The 20,452-nt window shown below is 43.3% G+C and overlaps 1 protein-coding gene across 1 annotated transcript in view; it reads right to left on the reverse strand.

Moving 5' to 3' along the window:
• LOC138299901 (C4b-binding protein alpha chain-like) overlaps positions 1 to 20,452 on the reverse strand; it is a 552,670-nt gene that overhangs the window by 287,501 nt on the left and 244,717 nt on the right. Inside the window, exon 9 of the mRNA XM_069238606.1 lies at positions 4,754 to 4,930. Coding sequence (XP_069094707.1) covers positions 4,754 to 4,930 — 177 coding nt within the window. The remainder of the gene's footprint in view (positions 1 to 4,753; positions 4,931 to 20,452) is intronic.

Below are 20,452 nucleotides of genomic sequence, written 5' to 3' on the forward strand. Positions count from 1 at the left end.
GTAACATTTTGTATGTAATCTGTGTGAGACTGACTTTCCCAGGAGGAGAACAATGAAGACACTGACTGGAGTATGAGTTGCAACAATATTGTTAACCTACGAGTCAGATGATGAAGACGTCAAAAGAGATACCAATCAGAGACATGTGAACGGAGTAATAGTAGAATTCTTAGATTTGGAGTTTTAGTTTTCTTGGACAAAGTGTGAACATACGATTAATTGACCAATAGGGATTTGGGAGATAGTTTTAGGAGATCTAACATAGCCGTACTGCACAGGGGGAAGAGGGGCCATTTTTCTCTATTCTACTGGAGTATGAGTTGCAACAATATTGTTAACCTACGAGTCAGATGATGAAGACGTCAAAAGAGATACCAATCAGAGACATGTGAACGGAGTAATAGTAGAATTCTTAGATTTGGAGTTTTAGTTTTCTTGGACAAAGTGTGAACATACGATTAATTGACCAATAGGGATTTGGGAGATAGTTTTAGGAGATCTAACATAGCCGTACTGCACAGGGGGAAGAGGGGCCATTTTTCTCTATTCTTCTGGATGGTTTACCTCTATTCTTTTGAGTTGCATAAGACTTTGCGTTTTCTGAACTTTGATGCTAAATCCTGATACCTTGCTGATGAACTGATGTCCTGAGGACGAAGACTATCATGACTTGCCAATCCAATTCAGGAGAGGTATTACCGAAGTTATGTGTATGTTATGCATATTTGCCTTTTTAGGTTGAGCGTTAGCGTTCGGCCTGCTGTATACTAAAGTATACAATAGAGTGAGTTCCAGTGTTTTGATGAGTTAGTTACAGTGTCCTTCAAAAATCCTTGCTTGCTAGTGGTCAGTTCTGCCTCTTTGTCCTGCCTTTTTTCACTTTGGGAACAGCACAAAGTACTGTGTAATTGTGCTATGTCCTGTTTATCTCTTCTGTAAGGGACTTTTTTTTAGCACTGGTTGTTTTACCTCAACAGTGTGGGTGCTTGTTCAGTCCCTCCTCCCCACCAGTTCCCTCTGTAAACATAAACCAACAGCAGAGGGGGGCTTTTCCAGGGCCAGCTTGCCCTCGCTCTCTTCCTTTTGTTATTTTCAGTCTGTGTGGCAATAAAAGTCCAGTCAGTAATTTACAACGCTATGAGCTCTAACTCAAGCAAACACAAGACCATTGCATTCCAAATGCTTGTTTTCCTTGCACGCATGTGAAATCCAAGCAGCAGTTCCTGGAGTCAGTGCGGCCTAGTAGCACACTTACATGCAGGACTACCAGAAGCAGGTCAGTTGCCAGCAGTGTGTCTGGGTTGCTGAGGGTCAGGGTGGGTGGATCGGGGGGAAGAGTGAAAGGGGGGGTGCATTTAGACAGCCGCGGAGCCGGTTGGGAGGGGGCGAGCGAGGCAGAGAGAGAGACTCTGGGCCTTGAAAAGCTACAGCGAGGCCTTGCTGCTCGAGTGAGGAAACTCTGGCAGAAAGAGGCCTTGCTTCTGAAGGAAACCTTCTTCAGTGATCTCCTGCAAGCTTGTGCCTCACAGAGGGCAGGGCGTTATTATTTCAGGGAACAGTGTGCTTAGAAGCAGCTCACGTTATTTTGATATCCTTTTATTTTACAAAACTATCCACTATTAAGTGTTGTCATCCATGACAAATGCAGTTCCCCTGAGGTGCAGTGTGGTCACAGGCGTAGCCAAACGACCGTGTTGTAGCCACCGAGTGCAGCAAATAGGTCTGTGTGTTTTTTTTCTTCCCCTTCATATTTCCCTATTATATTAACAAGGCCCCATACGAAGCATTAACATAGGTGTTTTTGTTTGCATGGATCTGTCCTGAGGATATATTATTTTTGCAATGCTGCTTCCAAAATTGAAAAGCACGCACTAGCTAATCTGCATTTTCACTACATAGATATATAACAACCAGGGTCGCCTGGTGGTCATGTAAACACCCCAAACCTACACCTCCTAATTGTCCCAAATGCGATCGGTTCACATACAAAGCAGATTTTGTTTTTAATGTCAATAAGTATATTTGTCACGATGCATTTATCAACATATACTCATTTAGTCTGTTAACAGAGTATCCGTTTCTGGCCATTGTGCGATTCCAGGGTGGTCTTGTCTTATGTTGGTGCCACCATAAAGGTACAGCCACGCCCCCACCACGACAGCTGACAATCCTCTCTTGGCCGTTTCAATAGTGATAGCCCAGATCTGCCAACCCTCTCATGGTGCTGTCAGTTGACAAAAGACAACTAAACTGGTTATTTTACCCTGTGCTGGTGCAGCGCCCTGAACTAGACAAATGCTAGGAGAATACACGTTGTGACTTTGGGTGCATCGTATTCACAGACGCAGTGTGGCTCCTTTTTCAAGCCAGTGCTGTATACCTGGGCTAGTTCGTTTTTTTCTTCCTCCATTTTTCCCATATGTCTTTTGCTCGCAGTAAATGCTTGAGGCAGAAAAATAAGTGCCGGCACACCAAAATAAGTGAGGGTGCCCGCACCGGAAAAAACAAGCACAAATTAAGCCCTGATACAGTCTACTGTATGTTTCTCGTGACAATAGTTTATGGTCTGTTTATAAAATAGTTTTAGTTACGGTACGTTGCGCCCTTATGTTTCTTTCTTAATAGAAGGCATTGTCAGCTGTGTTTTTTCTTTCCATTGCATGTGTGCCCCTGCCAGGGAAGAGGTGGTGTGTTTAGCAAGTAGGCCCTGGAAGACAGAGTGATGCAGGCAGCTTCTAGGGAGTAGGCGAGAGTAGTGTCCATGGGGTTAAACGGAGACTGGGAGAGTATAACGACAGACCGCAGCAGTAGTATTTATCAATAAACATTCAATAAACCAGTTTTGTAAGGGTCTTCCGAGCATGGAAGCATGTTCTGCCGTTTATGTACATTTGTGTAAATAAAGAACGTAAACTTCCTTTGTGCACTTCAAGCACAGTTCTCATTTACTTATTTACAGGTATCAGTTTACTAGAATAGATTGGAGCCTGCCTCAATTTCCCTTATTACAGGCGACTGGTGACATAGCTGCTCAACTGTAGTAAGTTATTACAGTTGAGTTCTGATGTCACAATGCCTGATGCCAGAGCAAGCTGCCAGGGTTAAAGGCAGGTCACCGTGCAGAAACAGGAAAAAAAGAAACAGTGATCAACATAAATTAGATATTCATCGCAGCTTATTTACATTTTTTTACTAGGAATTTGCAAGGTAGATAGGATCTCTTCATGCCCCTACACAATCAAAGCCACAGAATGTTTTTAACCTGGCTTACATTAAACTAATTCTAATATATTTCTTGCAAACTTACTAGCTGCTTTTTGATGTGTTTAATTTGACAGTGCATAGTCTGCGTTTACGCTCTGTCCTCTATTGTCATCTCTCTGTGGACTTTTTACCACACCCATGTCACGCCTGTCACTTTCATTGGTTTGTGGGCTTGCCTTTTCAAATTTGCACCGACAAACTACTGAAAACATACAAGGCTCGATGTTTTCCGTCTGGTTTCTGGACTACTTTTTCTCTTTATTTTGCAGCGCAATCTCGCTGGGCAGTAGTCCAGTGCTTTGCATGACATCGATTCTGTTACATAGGTATTTGTACTTTTGCCCGTTACATAGATAATTGCGCTTTTGTCGGTTACATGGACAATTGCACTTTTGCCGATAGGTTTCTCTGCAGGCAAACTTTTATTACCATTTGTGTGTCTGGGTTGCGCTGATGGCGGCCATCAGCTCGCTTACGTGAAACTTTTACTTTTACTACAGAAAAGTCTGGTTAGTTATATGAAACTGTTTTACTTTTCATTTTCAATTTAAGTGGCAAAAAAAGTCCAGTTAGGAGTTTACAATGCTTATAGCTCTAACTCAAGCAAACGCGAGACCAATAGCATTGCAAATGCTTGTTCTTTCTAAGTACCAACTGCACTGTTTTGATAGAGCAATAGTTAGATGTTTTCCAAATTTGTGTTACTAAATCGTTTTGCATGAAGCCCAACATGCTGATGCTAATATGATGGTAGTTAAGGATTGTCACTAATGAAATCTTGCTAACAGGGACTAATGTCTGATGTATTTCTTTGCTGACTCTCAATGTATATTATATCTTTTGTGCAATTGTTTTTGCTAATAATTTGCACCATAGTCTTAGAATGTGTAGTAGCTTGAGTCTTGATTAGATTGCATTTCTTCCATAGATTTGGACAGCTAGAGTTGTTTCTGTATGTGCACCATTTGATTCTGAAATTAATTTATGTGACCTTAGCATTGTTAATATAGGGAAATAAATATTCTAACTTTTACTAAAAGATGTGGTTATTCATGACTGAAAGGTCATGGTGTGTGATAATTACTGACTCTATCATTTATTGATGTCATTGATTATTGATTTGCATGTATTGGAGTTGTGGCAAGAACATCTTAATTGCGAGCCCAAAGATTCATCGGCCTATTTGCGTCTCCTTGTAAGTTTACTTATCAAGATCCGAAGGCACAACCACTTCCCTTTTGGGGACAAAGAAATGCTAGAATGTGAATATGTTGCATCTGGCCAGCACTAAAGATCATACATTGACTTCTATGGCACCCTCACCCACGTAGGGCAAAAACCTTTCAAGATGATTTTTTTTAAGATGATGTTCTTGATAAAGTATTTTGAGGTGTCGGAAATGGAGCAAATATTCTTAACACTTAAATGAGATGACGATCCCCTCATTTACGCTGCTCTATCAATGCAGACCATTTCTGTGGTGACTCACCTTTGCATTCGGGTACTTCCGGAATCCATGTACTGTATTCACTGCACTGACTCCGAGGTTCTCCTTTTAGGATGAAATACCTGTTACACGTAAACTCAATAGTACTTTTGTATCGCAGGGGATGGTGGACGTTATTTATTTTTCCATTTAAGAGAGTTGGTGTTTCACAAAGGACATCTGCAAAAAAGGTTAAAAGTGTCAAGTATTACAAAAAAAACATACAAGACAAGCACGGTATCCACTAGCTAGATGGGATCCTTACTGGTTGGCTGCCTCTTTTTTCCCCTTCCTCCTTTCCTTGCCTTCTCCGTACCCTTCACTCCCCTCCACTTCCCTTCCTTTCTTTTCTTTTCATAAATCCTCGTTGTCTTTAAACTTGCGGAACTCTCAAAGATTCATTAATAAAAAATATGATAAATCCCTTTGATGTCGCTGCACCGGCCCAGTGTCTCAAAAATCAATGGGGATTTCAGAAGAAGCTACTAAGTTATAACAATTGGTTTCTGACCTACCACTAAACATTTTTTCCCTAACCATCTCTCTCTGGTGTATTAGACCCAGTAAATCTGAATTCCTGACCCTAATATCCAGATATTTGTGACAACAAATGCTATTTCCAAACCTCGCTTTTTTACACATCTCCAATATTTCAACCAATATAAACATACAAATCAGTAAAGTGTGGGTTCGATTCACAAAACCATATGCATTCAAGATTAATAGTACACCGATGCCTTGATTGGTATTTGAATTATAAATCAGGAGCTGTAAAAGCGCACCCGATTTGCTGTTATCTGGCAGTAAAATTGCTGTGGGATATATAAAATTGCTTAATTACAAACTTTTAACGCAGAATCGCTTTTACGTGCTGTGATTGAGGGCATCCCATTAATCTTCATTGTGTGTGGCACAGGACATGTGGATAAAACTTCACTGCACGAAGTTATGTAATTCTAAAATTTCATTTTGCAAGTAAAGACTCTATTATTGCAATTCTGCCTTTTGAATGAGAGAAACAATCATACAAGTTTAATATTTAAGTTTGGGTTGTATAAGCAGCACTGCATCAGCTAATATTTATTATGGTTGCCTATCTGGAACTACTATGTGGATGCATTGGGAAATAAACTCCGAGTGTGGCTGAATGTTATTGTTAGAACCCAGTGTCACTAATGGCTCCTCATAAGCAGTGAAGAAATGGTGGGTGAGACAAGGGTATGGGAGTTGCAGAAGGTCTACGTACCAGACATACTAGTCTTGTTGCAATCTAGGAGAGTGGTTTAAAATGCAGCCCTTCACCACTCTCTACATCTGCTAGAACACTATTTTACTGTGCCCTCTATTTTTGGTTTAGCGCCAGAGCACAGGCAAGAATTCCTAATTTATCTACCAGAGGCGTAGTCTAGGTAGTTTATTTAAACACCGTAGAATCTCACGCATGCCGTTATCGCATCCTCAGCCACTTCGTTTCATATATAATGGATGGTCATCACCTGCTCTGGGCAAGTGGTATTGGGTGCTAATTCTTCATGACAACAGTTGTGCCACTCAACTCTGAGTAACAGTTTTACATTGACATTCAATTTTACCGCTCGGGATTTTCAAGTGCAATCTTTTCATAAGTGCTGAAAAACGTGTTCTCGGGTGGAGCACACATTAGCAAATAAAACCAGGCTGTAATTTCTCTCCACTTGACTTGTAATTAAGAACTAAGCAATTCATAAACATCCTTTCAAAATCTATGGGCAATAGTAGGGTGACTGTGCGTGGGTACATCCTCCTCGTTTAAGGAATTATATTAAATGCAATTTACTACTAAAGCGTAAATGTGGGACAGGACGGGGGAGGTACACCAAAATGTATCCTCCTAAACTGTTGTGGCAAGGGGAAAATCGTAGAAGGGTACAAGCAGGGGCATGGAAATCACTAACACACCTACAAAATGTTAGTGAAACCCAATTCAATAAAGGTACACAGTGTACTCAAACATAGTAGCATCAACGAGGCTCAAAGTTGTATACAGCCTGCCTTGATGTACATCACAAATGGCCACTCATATTTAGCGGAATGGACTCACACAGAAGCCGGTGGAGACCTAAAATAACAATACCAAGACAAACGAAAAATAAAAATATAGGTAAATGGTATAAAATTTAGCACGCTCGCAGTCGGCGCTGTAGCAACACCAACACACTAAGAAGGGTCAAACATATTTGAAACAGAAGTGAAAAAATACACAATTGGAGATTGCTGCCACTGGAAACATGTCACATGTAATATGATCCCAAATCACATACATACCTATCTGGCCATATGAACAAAGAAAGCAGATAAATCACAAACACATTCATAACTCTCGTAAATGTAAACTTCCTCAACATAAATCTATGCAAAATACATATTTCGAAGTCCTTACCAAATCCGCCAATTCAATTGGATTAGAATTCCTTGACAACATCCCCATAACACCCCTTTCTTGCAGATCCTCATCAAACCACTACTATCCCATCTCACTCTTCCCCAGCTGCTCCCAATAAAGCCACCTGCCATTCACACTCAGTTATTTACCATACATGTCAGCCACGGGCACAACAGAGCGTCAGCATTTGCTGTAGTGCCGCTTATTCTGATTAAAAGATATTTGAGAAGGAGAAATGATTAGCAGGCAGTTGTTAATATTATAGGCAAGAAGTAACGTGGAGATATTGTTTCATTTCAAATGGGATTCTGAACATGGTTGCAGATTGGGAGCAGGAGGATACTTTACCAAAAGCTCGCATCCACGCCATTACTGTCCATATCAAGGTACTGGTGACAATCCACTTCCTAGCCACTGATTCATTTCAGAGGACCAGTGGGCCATGGCTTTCATCTATTGGGCCGCCCAATCCCAGTGTCTGCACCACGTGCAGATCCGCATTACCATTTTAGTGCAGCAGTACATCAAGATACCACAGCCACTACAGGACAATGGATGCCAAAGCAGTTCTGTGTCATTGGCCATTTACCTACTGCATTCATGCCAACATTTTAGAACAGGAAGGTGGGAAAATTTGCAAAACAACATCGAGAGAATTTATTTTGCGCACTGACTGAAAATATTAGTTTGGGAGCAGTTATAGCAAAGCCATTTTTGGGGTCAAAAATCAAAACTCTCACATCTGAATTGTGTCTGGTGGCATGTATGCCAGTGTGCTAGGGCCATCTTCTGTTCACATGCAGCACTTTTGCCACTCTGACACAGGGCACACACCGGCACAACATTAATGCAAATGGCACTGCTGGCACTCTATCAATATGCAAGCAGTGCACAATTCCAGGGCCGCTTCACATATGTAGTCTGCCTTTCTTGATACAACACATGACAGTTTAATCTTCCATCAGTCACCAACTGCAAGCGCATTGATTGCCAGAAATAACAGAAAGACACGGCTGCTTGATGCTTGCAACAAACACACAAAGAACATATGTGAAAAATCTGATAGGGGCGGTCCCATGATAATTAGAAGTTACAGGGCCGCATTTGTGCCATCCAGGGATCTTGGGCCAGATGTATGAAGAAACTACTATGCAAATCTATAATAGCGAGTTTTAAGAAATTGCTATTTCTGATTCGCAAAATGGTATGTATCATATTTGCGATTCAGTAACAGGGATTTCTTAAAAATCGCAAATGCTATTACCGAATCGCAAATAGCGATTCTGAGTGCATTCTCACCTATGTCTTAACTGCAAATATTTTGCATTTCCCAAATTGCAAATTCCTAACTGGAATTCGCAATTTAGGAAATGCAAAACCCCAGGGTGCTGGGGACCTAAGGCCCCCTCTGCTGCACCCCACAAAATAGTTGAGGACATGTAAGGCGCACACATGCCAAAGGGGCATGTGTGCTTTACATGTCAATTTTAAAAATGCATTTTTAAAATTTGCACATGGTGGTAATTGCGATTCCTTAATGCCCAATTCACATTAAGGTAAAGCTTGATACATGTGCTTAAGAAATCACAAAAAAGGATTCCTTATTTGCGATTTCTTATTTAGAGAATCGCAACTTGCGATTCTCTAAATGGCCTCGCAGTTTTAAGGAATAGCTATTTTTGCGATTCCTTAAAATTGCATAGCAAATGCCTTTCAAACATAATGAAAGACATTTTTGCATTCGCAAACGGCCATTCGCACCGTTTGCGAATGCAAATTCACTTGAAACATCTGGCCCTTAGTTCTGGTGTCTTGCCACCCCCTTACCAAAGACCACAAAACACCCTCTTAAGAAATGTACTCTGACGGTAACAAGCAGAGATCAAGAACAACTCAGAGTGGTGCTGTGGACTAAAAACTGGAAGCTCAACCATACACAAAAACGTTCAAATTATAGTCCACTCGATGCTTTTTCTTTAGAAAGTGAAAGTACTTCAACAAACACAGAAGTAAATATTATGCAATGACTTACCGATATTTGGCTGTTTCAATTTCCTGCAACTTACCTAATGCCAATTTGCACACCAAAAAGCCCAACACCAAAGTCTACTGTCTTTAATAAAGTATTCCTTAATCACAATATCAGAATTACAGTCTTTGAAAGCGTATGTTACATCAATAATCAGAAAGCTGTTCCCTTTATCGAGGGAAAATACCAAAAACATTGGATTTTACATGGCTTTTTACAGATCAAAAATAAGGCCAATGGTACTTGACATCAACAATTCTTTCTTTATCACCTGGTTGGCTAATAACCACCTATGATGCCTCGACACAAAATGTTACATACTCCTAGGACCTTCACAAAAAGTAGGCCCCAGCAAGTGTTTTAAGGCAGGTCTGTTCCAGGGCACTAACACACTACCTCCTAAGAAATTTAGCATGCCCCTAAATTGTTCCCAGCTTTTAGGGCTGAGGAAGACTCACTACAACGTTTTGCAGCTGCCACTACCCCATCCATATAGGGTGTCAGCAGAATATATGCACATTTCTGCATTCTATGAGACTTTGGGGGCATGCAGTGATTGTTCTTTAATAAAGCCACAACTGGGAAATCTTTCTTTTCCTTGGAGCCCTGTTGAGTTTTTTTTTTTATGTGGCCATGTAGTCGATGAATCTTAAAGTGCATTACAAAGGAAGGGAAACCATTCATTTTGCTTTTTCATTAATTTTGTTACCCCTGATTGATTTTCTTTATCCAATTGATTTGTGCATTTGGTTTAATACAGTTAAAGACTTAATTGCATGTACATGTGATGATTCGATACAATGTGTCATGCATCATTGATATCTAAATATCCGGACTAAGTATACACTGTTTTATGACTGACCCTCTTGTTGGCCATTGACTTCAATTGAACTTTATTAAGATTAGGTGCACATTCCTGGTGACTTAGTTTCTCAGAGCAGAACACTCTACCTGCCCTTTCACCTCATCTGTTCCTGTCCTACTGCATACTCCTCTGATAGTGCTCGCACAGATCATATGCCAGGAAGCACAGGCATTTGACAATCAGAGGGCCACTGCAGTCAGAGCAAGGGCTCCCTGTCTGGTACAGAAAGCACATCCTCCTTAAGCAGAATCCCAAGCCAGTTCACTATGGTGATCTGACCCTGAATTTCCTACAGTCTCCTACAGGGCAGGAAAACAAAGAAACGTGCAATGGCACTGGTGAAGCAATTCTTTTCAGCTCACGTCAGAGCACATGCAGGAGAAGAGGGCAATGCCAATCATAAGTAGCAAGGGATAGAAAGTATATTTTGAATGATTCCAGTGAGATTTTCATGGTTGTGCTCCTAGTGACACACTATAGCCACAAGAGGCAATCTTCAGGGGCTTCCCAGTTCCCAGAATCCTTTCAGAATTTCCCACAGCCTTTCCATTGCCTCTGCCATTACTAGCACTATCAACACCTCCACAGCAGCATGGCTGTGTGGGCCTTAACCTGCCTTCTTGTTCCACCCTGGTTGTCTCATGACTTTGAATCTTTCTGGGAGTACCCTTTCAGTGTCCTCTGTGGCAGACCAACCTCCTTGCTTGCATTCCCCAGCCACCCAGACAGGTTAACTTTGTGTCCAGTAAGAACCTGTAGTAGTCAGACCTAAGGAACCCACTTCAGGATGAATCCAGACAGAGGACGCTCTACTTCAGAGTCCCTATAAAGTCCACCATCTGCTGAAAGTGAGAATAAGTTAGTGGTAGGGTTAGCCCTTCTGAAAGTCCACAAGGTCAAAATTACAAACCAGGAGCCTCCAGTCACCTGACAATGGCTTATCTGCCAAGGCCTCTGTCCTTGCAAACATCTCAGTTTTCAAAGTCTGAAACAGGGAGGTGGAGTTTCTTATGAGTAATGAGACACTCACCCAACCTTGTGGTGACATGTCATGCTCAACCTCTTAGAGTCTCTTAAGGGCACTGACCAATGCCTGTGCCCCTCCCAATGTGCTGCACTCTGGGAAGGTTTAAAGAATGTAGCTGTCAGCAGAAATGTAGCATATCTCCCTATCTAAGGCAAACTTCACCCACCCAATCCTGGTCTCTTCCCTCTAGACTTCAAGGAAAACCCCTGTGGTGTACAGAGCCAGAGATCTACCTTTTATCCCTTTCTCCCATGTCTCCAAGCTAATATGCAGCAAGGTTAACACCTATGGAGCTCTGACTAGGGAGATTCTAAGCCCACCCCTTCTTCCAGCAGGATGAACCCATTCATCCTGAGATGGACCTTGATCTGCTAGCTGGTGCAGTACAGTAATTAATTCAAGGCAACTCAGACCATGAATTTCATGAACACACTTGGTTCCGAAAAAAATGACAAATGATATGTGAGGGAATACAGATATGTACAGACAGACCACATTTTTTTAATCTCAGCTCATTAATTTGTACAACAGAAAGCTGTGCTGTGTGGTTCATGTACCTGGAGGTGGTGTATCAATTTCCCTCACAATGATCCAAGGAATGAACAGCTGTTCTCACAGAGGTTGATGTTGTCTGGAATGAAGCACCATGCATTGGGGAGGTATTGTGGGGCAACACAATAGAGGTGAACTACTATTTCCAGCAAGCTGAACTCTACCATGTTCTAAAAGAGATTACATCCATCTTAGATTATTGGGTATACCTTCCCTTGTGGTTGCTGGCAATCTTGCTAGTCATTCGTGATACCATGTTTCTGCAGCCAGGGCTAGTTCCTTGGATATCAGATTCCCTTTTCTTGAGTGTTGGCTTATGAGGGTTATTTGTATCAACAACATCATAGAGGTCTATCCAGAAAGAGTATTTTTGAGGAATATGAACTTTTACATTGAAATAATTCTACTTTATCTCAACTCAGGTTTAATCTAAAAGCAGTAGAGTGAATATACTAAGGCAAGGTTGTTGGTGGAAATGAACATGCAATATTCTTGAATGCTCTGAGGCTTATTTATATATTTATTTTCACACTTATCCTGAGCACAGTACTAGAGTTTCAATAAGAACATATCATTGTTAGGTTTAGGAATGAAAGGATATTAATGTTTTTGATTATCTGTCCAGTGTACAGAATTCAAGTAGAGGCTTAAATCATCTTCACAAGAGAGTATAAAGTGCCAAAGCTTGAGGTAGTTATAAGCATAGATGGACATTTACATTCATTTGTTACTTTTGAGATACTTATTGTTCATACATTTAGTTTTATGAACTTACATTTCCATAACATACTATAGAGAATTTGTTACACAGACACAGAGCTCAGTTATGTCTTTTCACATGTATAGTTATGTTTAATTCTCTGCATTACAAAACATCCAATCTATCTCCATGCCTTGCTGGAATTCACTGTAGTCCAGACCTCAGTGACTAGTTGTCATGATTTCAGGCACATTCAAAGAGGAAACAGGAGTGTGCTCACAGGTTGTAGTAAAATGAAATGGCATCTTACTGCGAAAATCCTTAACACACATTTCTTTTGCAGGAATCAGTTTGCAACAATGCCTCATCCAAGATGGCAGCCACGTGTACAAGGAGATCACAAAGTAAAAATGAAAGTAAAACTAAATATCCCAAGACTTGAAAATTTCATTTGCATGGTTTTGTGGTGAGGGTCATCTTGAATCTTCAATATCTAAATAAAAAGCAAAACAAAAGGAATCACTTCCCAAATTTACTGCTGATGTCTTGGAACCCTTGGACAATTTCGATACATGCTTTTGTACTTCATGTTTCTTTGGATGACTGTATTCCTGGTCAGTAGCACTGGTCTTGGGAGTATGGAGGCAGCCTTACAAAGACCAGTCAAAGAGGAGACTGTCAATGCAATAGCCATGCCCATAAATAGGCCAAAACAACGCACATATAAACCACAGACGAGACCATGTGGACACTGTGGTGGTCCACCACACAAGCCAACCGAATGCCCGGCAAAAGGAAAGAAATGTGTTGGTTGTGGGAAATTAAACCACTTCATCAAAGTGTGCAGGTCAAGTAGAACCCAAACCGGAAATGCCTCAATTAACACAGTGACAAGTAAGTCAGAACACAGCAGTGACATGAACGATGACGAGCCAGAAGAACATGTCATCCAAGCCCTGTTCACAATAGGAAACACGACCCAGTCGTCGAAGAAACTACCCAAGTGTCAGATCAAAGTGGATAATCATAACATTCTAGCAGTTGTTGACGCAGGAATGTCAATAAACATCCTCGCGGCCAATGAATACGGCCAAATGAACCCACCCCCAACTTTAAGCAAAGCAAAGGTTAGAGTATGCGCATATGGACAAAACACGCCGCTAGCCCTAAAGGAAGTCTTCCAGACTACCATCACCTATGAGTCTAAAACCGTCCGTACAAAAGTATACGTGGCTGAAGAGGGACACGGAATGCTACTGGGTTGCAAGACAGCAGAAGAACTAGAGGTTGTTACGTTCACCTTTGAGATACACCAAGAGTCAGTAGAAGAGCTCCTCACCCCGTACCACAAAGTGTTCGAAGGAACTGGGTGTCTGAAGAACAAGGAGGTAAAGCTACACATTGACAAGACAGTCCAACTAGTCGCGCTTCATCACCGAAGCATAGCATTCCACCTCAGACCACAAGTAGAAAAGGAGTTAGACCACCTCGAAAAAGCTGGCATCATCGAGAGAGTGACGGGGCCAACGCCGTGGGTGTCGCCTATCGTAGTGGCACAGAGGCCAAAGCAACCCGGTGAGGTCCGCATCTGCGTTGATATGCACCTTCCTAATGTAGCCATCAGGCGAGAAAGACACTTAACACCCACAATAGATGACATAATCGGAGAACTCAGCGGGTCGTGCTGGTTCTCAAAGATCAACCTACGGTCAGGATACCATCAGCTAATTCTGTCCAAAGAGTCACGCTACATCACAACCTTCTCCACATGTGGGTTTGAGGCGCTACAAGCGTTTAAACTTTGGAATATCCAGTGTGGCTGAGGTGTTTCAAAATACCATACAGGAGCTGCTAGTGAACTTGCCAGGCACCATCAATGTCAGTGATGACATACTGATTCATGCACCAACCATAGCGGAACACCACTCTCGGCTCCAGAGTGTTCTACAGAGAATACAAGAGTCAGGGTTGACCCTTCACCGCCAGAAATGTGAATTCCTAACAAATCAAATACAATTCTTTGGATACGTATTTTCTGTCGCGGGAGTAGCACCTGACCCAGCAAAGGTGCAGGATGTCAAGAACGACCCTCCCCCTTCGTGTGTGACAGAGGTCTGAAGTTTTTTGTGGATGGTGAATTATTGTGGTGGCTTTGTTAAAGATCTTGCATCACTAACTCAACCTCTCCGAATATTCACCAAATCGTCAGAACCGTGGACCTGGGGCTCAAGTCAACAAAAGGCATTTGAAACAGTCAAAGACGCTTTGTCCAGCGATACCATCCTAAGATACTGTGACCCAAAGAGAGACACCAAGGTCGCTGTCGACGCCGGCCCGAAAGGCCTGGGTGTGGTGTTATTTCAGAAGCAAAAGGATGACGACTGGTTCCCGGTAGCCTTTGCAACCTCACGGAAACTGAGCAGAGGTACTCCCCAAATTGAAAAAGAAGCTATTGCGGTCCAATGGAGATGCAAACACTTCCACATTTATGTATATGGCTGCCCCTTTTTGGTCACCACTGACCATAAGCCTCTCATACCTCTCTTCAACCGCACCGCCTCGAAGCCCCCTCCAAGGATCGAAAAATGGATGCTCCAACTGCAGGACTACAGGTGCCAGCTGGAGTATTGCCCAGGATCGGACAACCCTGCAGATTATCTATCCAGGCATCCCCGAGCCACCTCCCACCATGAGGTACGTGAAGCGGAGGAAACTGGAGAATACGTCAAGCTCGTCTACGACAGATCCAGACCACTACCTCTGTCAGTGGAAGAAGTAGTCCAAGGGACAGCCAGCGATGAATGCCTCCAGAAGGCCCTGCAAGCTACAATAATAGTTCCAAGTCAAGAAACAACTTCCGACCATGACGATCACTGCTCAGCGCTTCCTAGGGAGTTTGTATCATGTATGAGACGAACTAACAGTGGGTGCTGAAGGGTGTCTCCTCAGAGAATGCCGGCTGGTAATCCCTTCGTCTCTCACATCCAGAGTAGTGCAACTCGTCCACAATGGACACCAAGGAATAGTTAAGACCAAAAGCCGGCTAAGGTTCAAAGTATGGTTTCCACTCATGGATGAGCTAGTGGAAAGCACAGTAAAGGCCTGTTAGTGGTGTCAAGCATCAGGGGAACCCAGCTGACCGACTCCAGTAGAAACAGAGCCGGGTCCCACGTCACCCTGGGTGTCAGCCAGCCTAGACTTTGAGAGTCTCCTGGATGGCCGGCATACCATGGTCATGATTGATTACTTTTCAGAATATCCTGTAGTTGAGGTCCTCCCCTCTATCTAGGCTGAGGTAGTTATACCTCGTATTGAGAAAATCATGGCAACTCATGGACTCATTGAGGAAATCAAGACAGACAATGGTCCACCATTTCAAAGCCGAGAATTGTCTGGATACTTTGAAAACGCTGGCTTCCGACATAGACGGATCACCCCACGATGGCCACAAGCCAACGGTGAGGTTGAGCGCTTTTTGAGGACCTTGAATAAAGTGATACGCATTGCACATGCCAGTGGTCAGCCAGTTGGGCATGCAATATACTCATTTCTAAGGAACTACCACCTGACTTCTCATTCCACAACTAACAGAGCACCGGGGCATGTGGTCTTTGGGAGAGCGGTCATCGACTCAATACCACATCACCAGTCCTGGAGTTCCAGCTCTTTGGATCCTGACAAAGTTCATGAGTGACGGCTGGCTACCAATCGATATGCCAGTCATCGTCAACAAGCTCGACAGTCGGACCTCAAAGTGGGCGATCTAGTACTGCTCAAGGAACTGTCTCCGGGCAGCAAGTTCCACATGCCTTTTGACCCCGCCCCATGGCTGGTTATGAAGCGGCATGGATCTTTGGTGGTGGCTCGAAGCAGGACAGACCTTGTGACACGTAACATGTCACTGTTTAAGAGGTTTCACTCCAATACTGCACCTTGTCTGGGGCAAGGGTCCTCAACAGATCAATCAACAATCAACAGATGATCACTCATCCATGCATGATGATGATGACAGTGATGTTCCATGTCGTGAGGCGATTAATGAAGGCCCGCCAATCCCATCATCGGACGTGGTGTCTGCTAGTGATGGGACACTCAGTGCTAGCCGAGGAAGATCTGAAAACACCCGATACAATCTACGCAGTAACCCTGCTCCTTCAGTGAAGCTTCGTGACCATGTGACAGATGGGTGACTGTTTGAAAGTATTTGCTAATCTGCGTTTCTGTGTTTTTCTTTTAAATTTTAGGAGGAATGTATTGTCGCACCAGTGATGTAACTGGTCGCTGGGCACTACTATAGGTGAAAGAACTGGAGGGGTGGTTACACAGTCCACTCATAGTATTCCCCCTCAGGGTTTAGTATGAATGGGCCCCACCCGTGGTCATGTGACCTAGCCAATAAATAAAGGTGTGGTCGGGGTGTGGCAGTTAGTGACGACAGCAGACGGACACACAAGAGAGAGTCTCCATGCACAGCACCATTCTAATGCCGCATGCCGCCGCACACCAAACCGAACCAGTGTGTCCTGTGTGGTTATTTGGTAGTGCCGGCCACCGCCGACACTACACCAGTATCGTGCCAACAGTGTGAAAACCAGCTTCTGATGCACCACGACTAGAAACCATCCTAGTGGTCTAATAAACCTTGGCACTACAAAACCTAATATAGCAGCTGCTGGTTTACAAAGAAAACAGAATATTGACAGTTCATTCATGTGTTTTCTTTGAGTCAGGTGTATAAAGTAGGTCCCTGTGACCTTTAATAGGTCTTGCACAGCTTGTCTGGTCTGCTACCGCTTGCGATCTCTTCATAGTTGGGCTTGCACACTTCAGTCACTCTCTACATTAAACTCAGCCCCAACTTTTATGCACCAACACTTTAAAATGTCACCAGCCCCACTGAGTGAGAGTGCAGAGAAAATTAGTGTGAAGGACAGACATTTTCAGTTCACAGTATTTCAACAAAATCATTGTTACTCATTTGTGTGATACAACTAAAACGATTTGGCAAAGCCAATAGGTCTGGCTTGTTTTAGGAGTAGATCCATTGTTGTGTTATGCCTGGATGAAGTAACAGAAAAATCCCAAAGGCACCCAAATGCTGGTTAAATTTACCTCAGCGTGAAGCACAGGATTCTGGTTCACATATTTTCAGCCATACCTCGTGGAATGGATTATTAGTTACTCTTCTTTTGCCATGTTTCTTTTAGAGATCCTGCACCAGTTTCAGTCCACTTAAAGTACTGCTGCATATGTGCAATACTGTAAGGACTCCCTTTGAATTGGCACGGCTGAGAATGGTACCATAGTGTTCTCTGTAGCCTCCTCAACTCCACCACAAATGCACACGGAGTCGGGAGACTGGTTACTGATGGTGGGAAAGTACATTTGTGGTGCACCACATACTCTATTGTTATGTGAAGGTCTCAGGAACCTGGTGTGATTTTGAACAATGGCTCTTGTGGATATAATCTGATGCTGCATATTGGATATAATGAAACAATCAGATGCTATGTTTTAGGGAGTGTGGCAGTCTGCTGCCCAATTCCTATGATGTCAGAGCCCAGAGCCTGTCATCCTCAATTTGCTGTGCTGTCATCTATTGTACTACAAATAATTTGAAATGCAACTAATGATGAAATAACCTATTTTTAATCTTTGCCATATTTTTACATGCCACTTGCTGTATTGTTTCATGTGGGATTTTCTAATGGATCGAATCTGGCTCAACGCTTTCTATGAATTTCCAGGCTTGCATAGCTCTACCACTTGTGCATTATAAATGCCAGGGAAAAGCTGTATCACAGAAGAAGTAACCCACAATGTGGGATTATAAACATGTTTAGCATAAGAAATGCTAATAAAGAAATGTGAGTACATGCCTGTTTGGCCTATAGTGGAACCCCAACTAAATCTTGTATGCATGGTCAGATTCCTGGCACACATAGCCTCAGCTGCAGTGCACAGAGATGTTACACTGCTGCACAGACAGATAAAATTAGAGGGAACATTGGGTAGTAGAATGCAAATTCACCTTTAAGTGTTTTCAGGACATTAAGGACTTCTTGCAACGATTTTGGGGACTCTCCATGGAATGAATATTGCTGATCTGGAATTAGATTATATAAGAATCACTCTTATCAAAGAATGAACTTTCTGTACATTTAATCTTGTGAACTTTATTAGTGATGTAACTCTTCTCGTACAATACAGTGACATTTTGTTTATTGTTCTAGAAGTAGGGTGGGTTTTTCTAATACACATCTCATACAGAATTTCCTGAGCGATGCAGTGGGCAGAACAAAATCCACAGCTATCCTTCTGTTGTTCCATAACAGACTGCTCCAAAATGGTTGAGGAGAGGAACCTCAACTTAGTACAGGAGGAAATGAAGATTATGTAGTATGGAGTCTGCAAAGGGTTCCCTCAGCTCTATGGGGTCTAAAACAGAGCAGAGCTAGAGTGCACACCAAGCAATCTAGTAAACTATCACCAGGATGTGTACAGCAGTGTTGATTGCAGCAGAAGAGCCAGGAGAGGACTTCCACCACTGATCCAGTAATAAGGCATAGGAGAACCCGAGAAAGATCTGAATGGCTCTGATGAAAAGGAGTATCTGGGAGGGAGTCTGGTGTGACTTCAGTACGTTGGTGGAAAACCGCAGTGAATGCAGGTGGTGTGCCATAGCCTGGAGATTGGAGACAAGCTTGCCTTCAACAGTCAATCATCGAGATAGGTGAATATTGGAAACCCTGACCTCCGCAGATATGTTGCAACCACCACCATCACCATCATGGTAAACACCCGAGGAATGCTGGGGAGGGCAAAGGAGAGCACAGCGAACTGGAAGTGCTTGTGGGCCACTGTGAACTGCAGGTAATGCCTGTAGCCAAGCAGACAGGTGTATCAAAATAGATGACCTGCAAGTCCAACGCAGCCACCCATTCTCTGGAATCCAGGGCACACAAACCCTAAAGTCAGCGTAAGCATTTTGAACTTTTATTTCCATAGAAAGTAATTGAGAGGGTGCAGATCTAAGATAGGGCAGGGGCCTCCTTCCTTCTTCGATAGTAGTGGGAATAGCAGCCACACCCTCTCTCTGGCATGGGCACCCTCTCGATGCCCCCCTTGGGAAAGAGGGCTTCCTCTTCCAGTGGAGTAAATAAGATTGTCCTCCATCAACCATTCTTGGGATCATCGGAAAAGTTGAAGGGTGTCCATGAATGGTCGGGTGTACCCCTTCTGTGCTATCTAGAACACTCACCGGTTTAATGTAATGCTGGACCATAGTGATGCCTGATCCAGACCCTCACATGGTTCGTGCTGGATGGAGGGCACACTGAGGAGGCTTGGAGGCTATATTGGTTGAGGAAGGAGGGGACTGGGCTGTTCTCAGGGTACAGTTCCTATGTCCTCTTTGGGTTCCATGGCCTCGTTACCCGAAATGACAGGGCTGCTCTACAGTGTAGGGCTGGTACTGTGGGTGGCCAAAATTGCCCATTCCACAGCTATGGAGAGAAGAAAAGGCCTTTGTTGCAGCTCAGTTGAGAGGGGGAGGCGGAAAGACCAATCACCGCACTTGCAGAAGCACCGGACCACCGCGTCCATCTTCTTGCAGAACAAGTGGAGCCCATCAAAGAGCTTGTCAATCAGGGATGACTGAACATCCCTTGAAAACCCACTGGACTGTAACTAAGCGTGGAGCTGAAGCATCAATGTAAAAGCCATGGCCCTACCAAGAGAGTCCATGGTGTCCATGCCACACTGTATTGAGAACTTAGCTGCATCATTACCGTCCAGTAAAACCTGGGTGAGGATGGCACGACTCTCCCCAGTCAACATGGGAAACACCTGCCCAGCCAAATTCCACAACATGTGGTAGTAGGGGCTCAAGAGGCATGTGGTGTTCACCGACTGCAATGCATGGCTGGTGGAAGAACATATGCGCTTCCCAAAGGTATCCAGCCTCTTGGATTCCATATACGGCAGTGCAGTAAAGAACGAGCTTGGGTTGATTTTGGCCATGGAGGCCTGGACCACGAGGGACTTAGGGGAAGGGGACTGGGAAAAGAAAGGCTGGGTCCTCTGGTGTAGGACGATGCCAATGGTC

The sequence above is a fragment of the Pleurodeles waltl genome, chromosome 6 (assembly GCF_031143425.1).
Source record: "Pleurodeles waltl isolate 20211129_DDA chromosome 6, aPleWal1.hap1.20221129, whole genome shotgun sequence".
NCBI classification, from domain to species: Eukaryota; Metazoa; Chordata; class Amphibia; order Caudata; family Salamandridae; genus Pleurodeles; species Pleurodeles waltl.